Source organism: Manacus vitellinus, unplaced genomic scaffold, assembly GCF_001715985.3.
Source record: "Manacus vitellinus isolate BGI_N305 unplaced genomic scaffold, ASM171598v3 scaffold_22_pilon, whole genome shotgun sequence".
Taxonomy (NCBI): domain Eukaryota; kingdom Metazoa; phylum Chordata; class Aves; order Passeriformes; family Pipridae; genus Manacus; species Manacus vitellinus.
Genome location: NW_021939632.1, coordinates 4,086,074 through 4,099,050, shown reverse-complemented (window position 1 = coordinate 4,099,050; position 12,977 = coordinate 4,086,074). Strand labels below are relative to the sequence as shown.

At 41.4% G+C, this 12,977-nt stretch overlaps 1 protein-coding gene across 1 annotated transcript in view; it reads left to right on the top strand.

Moving 5' to 3' along the window:
* Positions 1-10,626, top strand: part of PDIA5 (protein disulfide isomerase family A member 5) — a 112,929-nt gene extending 102,303 nt beyond the window's left edge. Inside the window, exons 17-18 of the mRNA XM_029959894.1 lie at positions 6,536-6,670; positions 9,693-10,626. Coding sequence (XP_029815754.1) covers positions 6,536-6,670; positions 9,693-9,773 — 216 coding nt within the window. The 3' untranslated portion in view covers positions 9,774-10,626. The remainder of the gene's footprint in view (positions 1-6,535; positions 6,671-9,692) is intronic.
* The last annotated feature ends 2,351 nt before the right edge of the window (positions 10,627-12,977 follow it).

Here is a 12,977-nt window from a genome sequence, read left to right as displayed (position 1 = left end):
TTTTTCATCATCTGCGCTGCCGGAGTCAGAGTTTCAAAAAGCACTGCTCGGAACATTGGCCCCAAATGTCAGCTCTCGAATGTTGGCTGAATCACTGCTGGTGGTTTTAGCAGGAATCCCCAGCCTGCTCACAGGCCTGGGGCACAACACAGCTCAGGGTGTGACCCACAAACCACAGCCTCGGGGGTGTGACCAACAAACCAAAGCCTCCTCGTCTTTCCATCTGCCTGGAGAAATTCAGTGCCAGTAATACCAAATCAGTGGAGAGGCCAGTCCAATGGCAGTTAGCCTATTGTTTCAGTTATTTAAAAGGAAAAAGAAAGGGAAAAAAAATCCAGCTGGAGCATTCCTGCCTTGGGGCACTGTGGTCTTTGCATACAGCTGCCATGGGAGAGCCTTTGGCCCCTGCTCCACAGAGTGAGTTCTGGCAGTGACCAGTGCACGTCAGAAAATGCAAATGTGAGGATTGTCACTTTGCTGAACAGATCGAAGAGCAGGAAGGCATGTTCAGTAACTGCTCCACAGTCTCTTGAACACTAAATCTTTAAAAATCTACATTCTGCCTTTTGGTTGATCCTAAAGTTCAGCTTGAAGGAACTGATTTGTGATGTTCCAGCTTGGATTTGCTGAAGGAAAGCTCTTGACTGCTCAAGGCCTCTCAGTAACAAATCTCTGGCACTCCCCCATAGGGGCTGCTTTTTGACCAGTCTTCTCCATTTTCACAGAAGACTGTTCCTGTACAAATGCACCACAGCTGGATTCTAGTGAATTTGTACAGGAACAGCTGTGGCAGAGATTGCTGGAAAGGGTGTAGCAAATGGGGTGAGCTGGGGTGTTAGTGGGGGGCTGCCAGACAGCAGTGAAACTGGTGGGTCTCCAGTGTGTATTGTGAACCATAGTTTAAAATTATTATACCAACCAAATGACTGTACAGAGTTATCCAAGTGAGTTAATATTTTAGTTTCGCCAAGAATTTGATCCCTATTTGCTTAAAAAAGCATGTGTTGAATTTCTTTTTAATTACACTCATTAAATATGGTGATGTGAGCACTGTACATCATAGTGCCTACTAATGGATCTTCCCTCTGCAAATAGCCCTGCTTTGAGAACAGCTGATGAACTGCAGCTCTGGTAATGCTGCCATGGCACATCTGGGCAACTAATAATGAATCTCCCATTTGCAAGGCCTTTCACTTTGAGAACTGACTTGAGCAGTTGAATTGCAACAAGCCTTAGCAGACCAGCCCCTAACTGCTGTTAGGATCCAGAACAGGTGATATAAATAGAAAACTATGGAGCAATCATAGGGAAAAAAAAGTGCATCTGTCTTATTTATGGATGCTTTTAAGACATTTGACAACAACAGGCTTTTTTTTTCTAGTAATCAGGTAATTGTCATCTGGAATTGACTATTCTTTAAAAATGTTGGTTTGAAGCATTTATTTCCATGCTGCAATTTTATTTTTACCTTTTTTTTAAGCTTATCAAATATCATTCCTCTCTCCAATCAATATTCAGTTAGTTATTCACTTCCATTTTTATAACAAAAGTCAATATTAGCTCTAGCAGATATTTATTTCCTTGAATCAATAAACCAGTGTGTGGCAGTACATATTTTAAGAGGAGAGCAACTAGTACTGCAGGGGGTATTTTTACTTTATTATCACATGGTGACTGGGAGACAAGCTGTTAAAAAGAAAGAGCTTAAAGAACAGAAAGGAGGAAGTTACCTGGAAGGTCAAGGGATCCCACTTTCAATTTTCTACACATTTATTTGAACTATTGGATGTAATTTTGTTTCTTACCTGTAAGATCTCTCCAGAGAAAAAAGTTGTTTCGTAATTCTGCTGGAAGGGAACTGTGATTCCTGATGTATGATTGGATTAGACTGCAAGTACTTATTTTTCTCTCTAACACTTAGTAACAAAATAAGGCATCATCCTTCTATTACAGTTGAGGCACATGGAGATCAGTGCTCACGTTTTCAGCATAGCTCCACTCCTGTTTAAGCACCGAAATGAAAAGTTCTGATTTTTGCAACAGCTCAGCATCTGTGATCAGACCACTTCATCTGAAAAATATGCCATGCTCTTATTTCCTGTAAGAGCTCTTCAGAGCTGGTCACGCAGTGCTCACGCTCTAATGGCATGCAGGGTTAAGTTTGCAACTCTGTAGTTAAGCTCTCATTTTTTTGATAAAACCATGAAACATTGTTGTGGGACTTCCCTTTTCAGGTAGACATATTTTCCTGTCTCAGATATTTCTAGAGTGATATTCAACTATACTGCCTATGGAGAAATGCATACTTACCTGGTGGGGTTATTGTTGTTGCTGTTGTTATCATTATTATGCATTATTATACATACTCACCCAATAATATGAATTACTGTAGGCTGCATACCAGTTGTGAGGAACTACCAGTAACACTAAGAAAGTTGAATGTACTCCAGGAAACTTATTCTGGGGTCAACAGTCTCTGATTGATTATCTTTTCATTTGATAACTATTCTGTTCCTGCTACAGCTACTGAACAGCACTGGCTCTGGAGAGAGAACTTGTATATAATGATGTATTGTCAATATTTAAGGCAATGAAGCTTTAGGTTATAGAGAATCCATAATCCCTTGGAGTTTTGTGCATGTTGCAGATACAGCACTTACGTTTTTTTCTTCCTGAAATGTTTTTTCAGTGGATTTTTCTCTCTGGTTAGAGGAAAGCTCAAGAAATTAAATTTTAGCCCTAACAATCAAAATCTGCATAAAATCAATCTTGTCTTCTGAAAGCTGTTACACTGGCTTTTTCCATAATGGACACACACACACAAGTGTTGGACCAGTGTTAGCAGAGTTTCTTCCTCTCACAGATTTTTAGAGGGTTTTTTCCCCTCTTGATGAGAGGGAATTCATGGGAGGTGATGCCAAGTGTCTTGGCTCCTGGGTATGTATCAGGGATGTCTTATGTTTAATCTATTTGCAATTTCTGGCTGAATAAAGTTTGTGGTTTTATAGGTCAAAGCATGTGGGTCTTGCTAACCTGTGCTTTCCAGTGAACCTCTCTGTAAATTGTTGTTGGTAGTTGAAATTAAGATAACTCTGAGAGTAATATTCTCCAGAAGTCTTTAACCACATTTTGATAAAGATTCTTCGGGTTGTTATTTTTTCCCAACTTAGTTTTCCTCTATAGTGATGCAGAAAAACTAATTGTTGCTAAGAGGATTGAGAACGACAGGAAACTCTCCCTACAGTGCATCAAGCAAAGCCTTTCTTTTTGTGGGCTGCATCTTTTCATGTGCAGCCTTTCAGCGTAGCCATGTAGTAATTCACTCTGTTGAAAACTGCAGCAGGAGACACCTCTACCAGCAGTGGAGTTTAATACTCACTGTCCATGAAAACACAAACAGAAAGAAGCAAATGACATCGGTGCTGTTTGCTGAAATTCTGGTGTGTCTGAGAGTTCAGCTGTCTGGAGTTGATAGAACTGAGATAAGAGTTGGTCCTCAGTCCAGAAGTGTGTTTTGCTACAAGTGTTTTCCAGCATTACTTTTTTCTTCTTACAGTGCACTATATTTAATCTTCCGCTGTGAGACAGGCAAGACAATTAGGACTGTGATGCTATGATAATGAGTGCATAGAGATGGTAGCAACCTCTATATTTAGGCTGCCTTAACATTTCCACTCTAAAGTAATCACTCAAGCCTCTCCTAAGTACTCTTACTCAGCCACTGTTGGCAGCAGGCATTGAAATGCAGTCTCAGATACAGTCTTGGGAATTAGACGTCTCTGTGAAATTTTGCTCACGTCCGTATGAGTTAGAAGGCTTTTGGAAATTGCCATTTCTCTCCTCTCGCTGGCTGTAAAAATAACCAAACAGGCGTGTTCTGAGGAGCTGGGCTCCAAATGGTGTTTGCAGGAGCAGCAGTGGGTCCGTGGGGCTGTGTGGGAGCTTGCACTGGGAGTATTGCAGAGAAACAGCTCACGAACATGTCCTCCAAACACTACTCCAGATGTACATGTCCCATTAGACCTGCTAGATTAGACATAGCATTAGGCTAATGGTGCTGTTGTGGACAGCCTTAGAATGGGATCTCTCTGTGTTACTTCACTGCACAAATAACACACAGATGGACCAGCTTAGGTTTCCGTGTGCTGTAGAGGAGATCTGTATTTCAAGCAGGCTACTAAGCATTTCTGCCAGAAGCCACCTCCTTAAAGTCCCTCAGTCATCTGTTTTGAGGCAACAGGTAAAGATCTGTTGAACAAGGTTAACAGTGACTTACAGCATTGCATTCCTGCACTCTACCCTCTCCTCACTGGGAGCTGTTCTCACAGAAGCCTTTTGTAAATGAAATTGGACTCTTTGCTCCAACCAATGCCATTTTAGATGTTTACAGAGAGGTAAACACCCATTTACAGATAAAGGGGGCTTCTCTTTCTTCCAGTGTACTAAAAACTAATTTTCTTAATCTCCAAGACACTAAGAACAGATAGGTCATCAGTCACAACAGTTTCATGCCTCACACCAGCTACTAAGATCTGGATGAGTCCATGTATGCCTTCCCCTTCTTCTGACTGTAATCACTCCCTGTGTGATATTTACAGCAGTAAGAAAAAATGATTTTATTTATTCTTCCAGTTTTTAAGGAACCAGAACTTCTAGTATTCTTTCTACATTAGTGCTGTGTCATGAAAATAAATATTTGTCTCCGTTGTAAGCCATCCTTTACACAGAAGTAGTCAACAGAGCTCTAAATTTTGTCTGGCTGCTAAGGTCAGGAAGGCATAAATACTTAGATGAAGCTCTTTTACAGTTTATTATGCATAACCTTTCATTTTAACTGGCCCTGAATAAGCATGAGTTTTTGTATTTACAAAAAGAAAAAAAAAAGTGGGATCATACATGTTTTTAACAGCTCTCAAGAGTCCTGGTTCTGTAATAGCCTTATTAATGTTTAAAATGAGAAAACAGAAACCAAATATTTAAGGTAAGAGCACTGATCACTTTATCTAGTGCTTTCCATCTGAAGATAGACCCAAGCAAGATCTTAATGAGTACTGTCTTGTCAGGCTTTCAAAGCCAAAACAAAACAAGCAAATTAACTGAAGTTGGCCTTGCCAATCTCTTTAATTACTGCTAGGATAATGAGATCAGGTTTTCTCGTTTTGACAGTGTCACCATGAAACAGGAGGGCATTGTGGAATATTAAGTGATCTTTTAATTATGGAAGAACAGTTTAACTGCAACCCTAAAGTCATGCAAGCAAAAGGTATTTTGATCAGATTGTTTGAAGGAGGCTCCTGGAACGGAAATTTCAAGTTAAGATGTGTCTGCTATGAAATTAGCACTTGATAAATTGTAACCCACAATTGCAAAAAGTCGTTCCTCTAATTTGGTGGGGTTTTTTACATAGCTTGTACTTTAACCTGCTTGCTCTTCAGCAGAGCCTGTCCCAGGCTGTGAAGGCAAGTCTGCATGAGCAGTGAATGTTCAGAGCCAGAGCTGCTGCTCGCAGGAACAGTCAAGGTGAAATCACAGCACAGGGCCCAGTTGCTTTGAGTAGAAGCCTATGAATTACATTTTATTTCAGCATTGGAAATGTTAAGGGCAGGCAGCCCCTCCCCAGTACTTCACAGAATCAGGTTTCCAGTGTCCAGTGCTCTAAACTAGAGTTGCCCTGAGCTGACGCTCTGGGGCTCTGAGGCTGTGCTTCCTCGCCCTGCCCTGTGTGGAAGCAGGCAGGGATGGAGGGTGTTGCTCTGCTGCCAACAGGCTGAGCTCTTTCCTGCTCAGGGTTTGTCTGTGTGACAGTAGCATCTAGAGGTTTCAGAAGGAATTAAAGCCCACTTTGCTAATGGCTGCACAGAACTACAGTCCCCTCCTTAACGGATAGATGGAAAAAAGACAGGAAAGGAAACAGGCTGAGATTGCAAGCAAGCAGCCTTCCTCCCCATGTGCACTGCTTGGTAGGCAACACACTGGCTCTGACCCATCCCGGTTTGACCTTGGAAGAAGTGCATGGAGTTTACAAAAGCTATTCGGGGTAGAAATCATTAATCTATTAATAGCCTGCATAAGTGACCCACCATGTTTGGTAACTTTTCTAAGCATTAACCATGCCACAGGAAGGAGTGTGGGTTAGGTGGGTCATTACTGTTATCAAAGTCACCCTATCACCGTTCATCACTTAAAACCAAAGTGGAGGAAGAATACTGCAGTGTGACAGAGCTGTGACCACTGTGCTTGTATTTGGTTTCAGTAACACAGCCTCTGGATTTCCTGTTTGGAGTCTACTGCAGAGCTCAGTGGGGAGGCTGGGAAGCTGGTTTTCTGCTCTGTAGGTTGAACGTGCCGTGCAGCTGCATAGGCCAGGTGATGACCACCCTGTGATCCCCTCCACAGCTGAGCCCTTACTGAAACCGTTGTGTGCTTGGCAGAAGACTTGGGTCTCACTCAGTGCTAAGGCTAAGTTGCAGCAGTATCACCATGAAGTAGTTTTGCTTTGTCTTCTCCTGCCTCAAGCTGATCTCTTGTGTTCCAGATCGCCTACGCTGCAGTGGACTGTGCCAAAGGACAGAATCACGACCTGTGTAAGCAGGAGGGGGTTGATGGCTACCCCACCTTCAACTATTACAACTACGGGAAGTTTGTGGAAAAATATACTGGAGAAAGAGGGGTAAGTGAAAGCAAGAGTCATCACCTGGTGCAGGGAGGAAAGTCTCCTTTGCCTGCGCTCCCTTACTCCTTACTATGGAGTAAATTTGCACCATGCTGGAAGAATGTTTAGCTGCTTCTGTTACTGTCTCACATGGATGAATCATTGTGTACCACACCTCTGCATTAGGAACATACTTGGTCTATTTTTAGGAACATGAGAAGAGGAAAAAAGGATTAGATTTGGTAATGCTTTTAGTATATTTCATTCTTTAAGCTGAAATCTGCAAGTGAATTTGGACCAAGTGAAAGTGGAGGGTTTATTGCATGGGCTGCTGCTGAGTGCAGAAATGCCAGAAATTACAGGACCTACTCTTGTCCATTCTGGATCGTGCAAACACTGCAAACGTGTTACAGGTCCACCAGGTTGCCAAATGGTGACAGACCATTGGTTTTATAGCCAGGAAAAAGCTGTCCTTTGGAGTACAGGGGAAACTAAATATCTCATTTGCCCTGAATCAGATTCACTCCTCGCGCTCAGGATGGGAAGACAAATTGTGCCTTCTACCCCTGGGCTGAAGTTTCATTCTTTTGTCCTGCTGTGGCCAGCTAATTACATGCAAGAAACGGGGGCAGAAATGGCATAATGTCTTCTGTGGTTGTAAAGTGCCTGAAAATAGGGGAGCAATTCAGTCATTTGTGGGCCTTCTTTGTCATAACCTCCTAGAGGGAGGTTACTTTTCAAGCAGCAGTTGATTGCCTGAAAAAGCTGGGTTATGCAAGAAAAACATGGGGTCTTCGAGCCATCCAGTGATTTTGATAAAAGATTCTTCACTGGAAGTTATTGCTGCTGTTACAGCTCACCAAATTATATAGAAGCTTGAAGATAAAAGCCAAATTCTGAGATTCTCTCTTAGTCAGGATCTTAGGGAAGTCTTGATGGAGCTTCGCCTCCTAGTTTTCTTCAGCATACTTGGACCCCAGTAATTACCTTTTCATGGTGCTGCTCTGGGCGTTGTTATGGATACTGTGCTTTAGTTCCAATTCTGGATCTTTTCTCAAAAGTAAAGATGGGTGCAGTAGCCAACAATTAAGTAAAATTTCAGCCTCAATTTTTGCATCTCTAACCCATACTTAGAGAAATTATATATAAAAGGAAGGCTCTGTGGTGGCTGATAAAGAATTTATATACAATACAGGAGTGCTCTGAGGCCACAGCAGTTGGGAGATGTTTATCCATATGCTGGAAAGTGGGCTAACTAATCCCCTACGTGCAGCCAACCCTTTCTTGGGTAGAATTAAATTACCCAACAGGAACATCACAGTCTCTCTGCTGCTGGCAGCTGTGTTTCCCCTCCACCTCTCTGGGGACCTATGGTCTTCTGCTTGTGCAGCACTGAATTAGGGTTTGTTTCGCTTATCATGGCAATGCTGGAGGCAGTGCTTAGCACAATGCCTTCCATGGCTTCCAGGTCTGTTCACAAATCTCTTTCAGTGACAAGGGATTTTGCTTTTAAAGGACTTCTCATCAGCATGACAGCAACTTTTGAACCACCTTGTCCAACCATCTTGTGCTTTAAAAAATGAGAGAGCAGTTGAGCCAGGAGACCTGCTTTCTGCTCCTGATTCTGGCACTAAATCAGATGTCCATGCACATTTGGTTCAGTGGTCCAGCTGGTGCATAATTATTTCTTGTGGGCAGTAAAGAAGAGGGGTGATGTCAGCTGCTTTGGGGGCAACATGACATGCCACAGCAGGAGCCATGGCCCATAGAAGAGGAGCTCTCAGCTATTTCCCACCCCACACTGGAGCACTGGTTGTGGGGAAGAGCATGACCCCCAGTCGTAGCCTGTCAAGGGAGTCAAGCCTGTTCTGGAGTAGAGATTTTAGGGCATTTCACCCCAAGCAACCAAAGCAAGGAAGAGTCAGGACACCCTCTGACCCAAGTGTATTTTAAATGACTTCCAGATGCACAGCTTTGAAAACAAGGCTCCTTTCATGGGGGCCCTTGATTGCCAGGCATCTCCAGGTGACATATGGCCAAAACTTGTCACTTCATTTATTTCGGTGGAAGAACAGTGAATAGTTTTAGAAGAGTGTTTTGTTGTTCAACCTTCTAAAAGCATCCCAGCCTTGTGACTTGGTTTTGTTTTCTTTTGTTTTCTTTGTTTTGTTTTGTTGTTCCCCAGCATTGTTTTAAGTCAGACTTTGACTTCTGTATTTTCCCTCTTTATCACCAGTTTTGACTGGTGTGTTTCAGGATTACTTAGAAGTAAAAATGGTCACATTGGGTGGGAACAGTGCTACGAGCCCAGACAGCTGTAGTGCTGGGGTACCAGTAGACAGCGTTCACACCTCCACCCATCTGTGAGCTGTGTTCAGAGCTTTCCTTGGAAAAGGAAACTGCTGGCATCCAACAGCCTTTGATAACCAGAAATCCTAAGTTGTTGGAATACAGAGATTGGCATGTAGGCATCCAGGTTTGAAATTTTTTACCATAATTTTAATAGCTTGAAAATAATGTGATTTCCATCATTGGAATGTTTGGAAAAGGAGGAAAATCATCATCAAAGCTGTTATGGGATGAGGAACAGTGGCAAATATGTGTGCATAGCCAACAAATGACCCAGTGACTGCTTTCAGAATTACACAAGTAGCATACAAATGCGGCTCAAGAATGTCTTTGAATGTCTTCAACAAAAAGGCATCAATGGCACTTCTAGTGACAGATTTTACTTTGTCCTGTGAGTTTTGGGGCCTTTTTCTCTGTGTCCCACTTCTTCAAAGTTTGACATGTGGAATGTGCACGGATATTTTCCCCTTGCATTGCAGCAGAGCAGCACTGGGACCAGAGCATGGCACGATGAGGGAACGCAGAAGCAGTAACCATTCCTTAGTTTATATTCTGCCGTGGGGTACAGAAACTAAAACAACTGCTCCTTAGTTTATATTCTGCTGGGAAACTGAAACTCAAAGTGTTCTTAATGCATTGTTTTGGTTTGTGTGCAAAAATATGACACTTATTTTTCTTTCTTCAAAACCAGGAGTCTGGATTCACCACTTTCATGCGAACCCTGAGAGAAAGAGACCATGAAAGAGTAGGAAAGAAGAAGGATGAATTGTAGTTTCTGCCTCAAAAGAAGCTTTCCGCTGCACTGTGAATGGTTCCAGGTCTTTTGTTGACGCACCTGAGACTTCACATATTCTCAAGACAGAGACTTTTTTTTATAAACAGCCATGGCCATTTTGTACAATTTTGAAATAAAGTGAAACCACTTGATTTTTAAAAGGAAAATAAATTAGAATGTTGCCATAACATTTTAAAGAAAACTTAGCATTTTCTCTCATGTTGGGAGACTATGCCCACTGACACTCCTATGCAATATTTTTGTAGTCTGTAGTGTGTCTGTAGGTGATGTTGTTTGTTAGGGTGAATTTTTTTGTTAAGGTATTGCAGTACATGTAAAAAACAAAGGGTTTGATTTTGTTTTGTTTAAATCAGTGAAGGAAAATGGGATTTGTAAGACAGAGATTTATCAAAATGCAGTTTTACGTTCTTCTGAAATAGTTACATGTTCTTGACTGAGATTTGGGGGGAACAATTTTAAGGTGCTCAGGGATAAATAAGATATCTGAGTTAACGAAGACATTAACATTGACCAGTCCAGATCTGTTAATGTCATTTAAACATCTCTGGTCTTTAAATCAGAACTGTTTACATACCTTTATAAATGTATTGAGTGAATTAAACCAAGCATCAAAAATAGCAGAGCATGGGTAAAATTAAACTAAACCCTCCTTTTTTGACATCAGTATTGTCAAATGCATCTGTAAGTTATGGTAGGAATTATTATCTTATAGGGGTACATGATTACCCTTATAGGGTACACAGTTTCTCTTCAAATTCTGATTGGGTCATATTAAATATGTGTTGGAAAGTGTAATGTTCAACTGTTTTGATAAATGCATAGTACTTCTGATAATGCAGTAATTGTGTGTGTTACATGTTTACATTCCAAAAGTTTATCTGCATTTGTAGGAGGGATTTTTTCCTTTTTGCTCTTTAAAGAGTTGCACAAACAATCTCTCTGACAGTCATCACTGTAAAACCTGTATCAGCAGCAGTTGAAATGTGTTACACTCTTGATGCTTAAACAACAAAAAAGTTTATCTGGAGGTACTTATGTCTTCACAGGAAGGGAGAGAGAGGGGCAGGAAGTTGTGATTCACATTGAACTGAAAATAAATTTTAAAAAATACAAGTATTTTTATCATTAATCAGCCTTGTTCAGCTTCTTCCCCACTGGAAATGATTTAGGAAGAACCAGGATGTGCAGGATGAGTTCTCAGCACCCACTGGCTGGGGACAGCCCAGTGTGGGTGTGCTGGGCAGCATGGGAGGGGTGTGAGGTCAGCCTCCCTCTGCCCTGGTACTCAGCAGGGGTACAAACAGCTTTTTACAGCAGACAGCTGTGCCTTGGGTCTGAAACTTTCCTCTTGCTTCTCAGTCTGCCCATCTCATTTTCTTCTGCTAGTTTGGCTCCTCAGTGCTGGGCTGCTCAGGAGGTGAACAGGCATCTCACCTCCTTCTTGGGTGTTTTTTCCTCCTCTCTCTTGCCTAAATAATGGCACTGTATGTTTGGCTGCTGAAGCCATTAGTGAGTATTGTGGAATACCAGTAGCCTAATTGGCCTTGTATGGTAGCCAGCTTTTTAACCATGACATCAGTTGGAATGGCCATGGAGCTGTGCCAAGTATCTTCTCTTACTAGGTACCTGATGAGTCTCTTCACTCAAAAAATCAGCTGCCTGGTAGTACATAATATCATAAAGTAAAAGTAGCTTAATTTATTAAGTCTCTTACTGTGGGTTTTTTTCCTTTCAGTTAGCACATTACTTCGTGTTGTGTATAGCACTTTTGCAGAAGATCATGGTAATTCTTTATTTCAAGCTATCCTTGCATTAGTAGCAGGCATTCTGCCCTGCATTTAGGAAACAATACATACTGATGCAATTTGATCTCTAACAGGAATTCTTTTGCTTACCAGCAAACTATCGAGTGTGTTCAGTCCAGAACTTAGTGCATCTTTTTTGATCTCAGAGCAGCTGGCACTAAAGAAATACAGTCTCCAGAAAACATTGAGCATTTCTGTACATAGGCTGTGCCTATGTTTGTGCTAATTGCTGAGAAATGTAGACTTAAAAGAAAAAAATGATAGCTTGCCAATGGTGATATCACTAGTCAGGATCATTCTGAATTATAGGCTTTAGTAAATGTTTAGGATAAAACAATTGCACACTGTGCTTCAGACCAGTAATTCCTTACAGCTGGTTACACCATAATAAAATTAAAGATTCTTGTTTTTTTCCCTTCAGTCTTTTGTCAGCTACTTCTTGGACTTGGGCATTCATTTTTTCTTGGCTAATTGTGTGTTAATGCACAAATATAAAATATTTGAGAATAATTTACCTTCTGTTACAGGGTCACGACTCATCTGGTTTATGGTGTGAATGGTTTTTGAATAATACAGTTTTGAACACCATAAATGATTACATCAAATGGCTGACAAAAGCCTTAGTTACTGTGAACTAGAGTGTACCAGGAGCTCAGAGCTTTGCTTCCAAGCCTTTTTAATTAGTAGACCAGGTCTGGATATCAGTCACGCTGTTGTAATTCTGTTGCCTTCAGTAAAGAAAAAGTTGGTGTTTATATTTGCTAGTTGAGTCAGCTTATGTTTATATTTGCATCAGTCACATTGAAATTGAAATACTTCATTTTTTTCTACAAATGGTGAATGGAAAGTATCTTATATGTACCAGCTCTTTGTTTTCTGTAATTAAATGGTTGGCCATTTCACACATTCAGACTTTACAGCCCATCCCAGTAGATGCATAGCTCAGACGTTCATAATCACGCAGGAATTTCTGCCATGGTTAAAAGTGAGTAATCTGGGCTTTCAAGTCATGAATCATTTATCAGCAAGAAACTTAATTGCTGATAACAAATGGTTTGCAGTGAATCAGAAATTCTCCTCTTGCAATTATGGGTTTGGTCTTTCAGCCTTTTTAAGGTGTGATTCAAAGGTCTCGGACGTCCGCTATTCAGTTAACCCTAAGCAGATTAAATCTTGTCAAGGAAGGGTAAAACGTGTACACAGCAGAGAGGCTGAGCAAGGATTGTGCATCACTTTGTTCCTCAGCATTGGCTTAAACAAGATATAAATAGCCCACAGGGCTGTGCTAGTCCTGCTGTGTGGTTGGACCAAGAGATGAAGGGCAGCAGGACCAAGCGTTTTGTGCAGACTAGAAGCAGCTGGATAGGAAATGGTT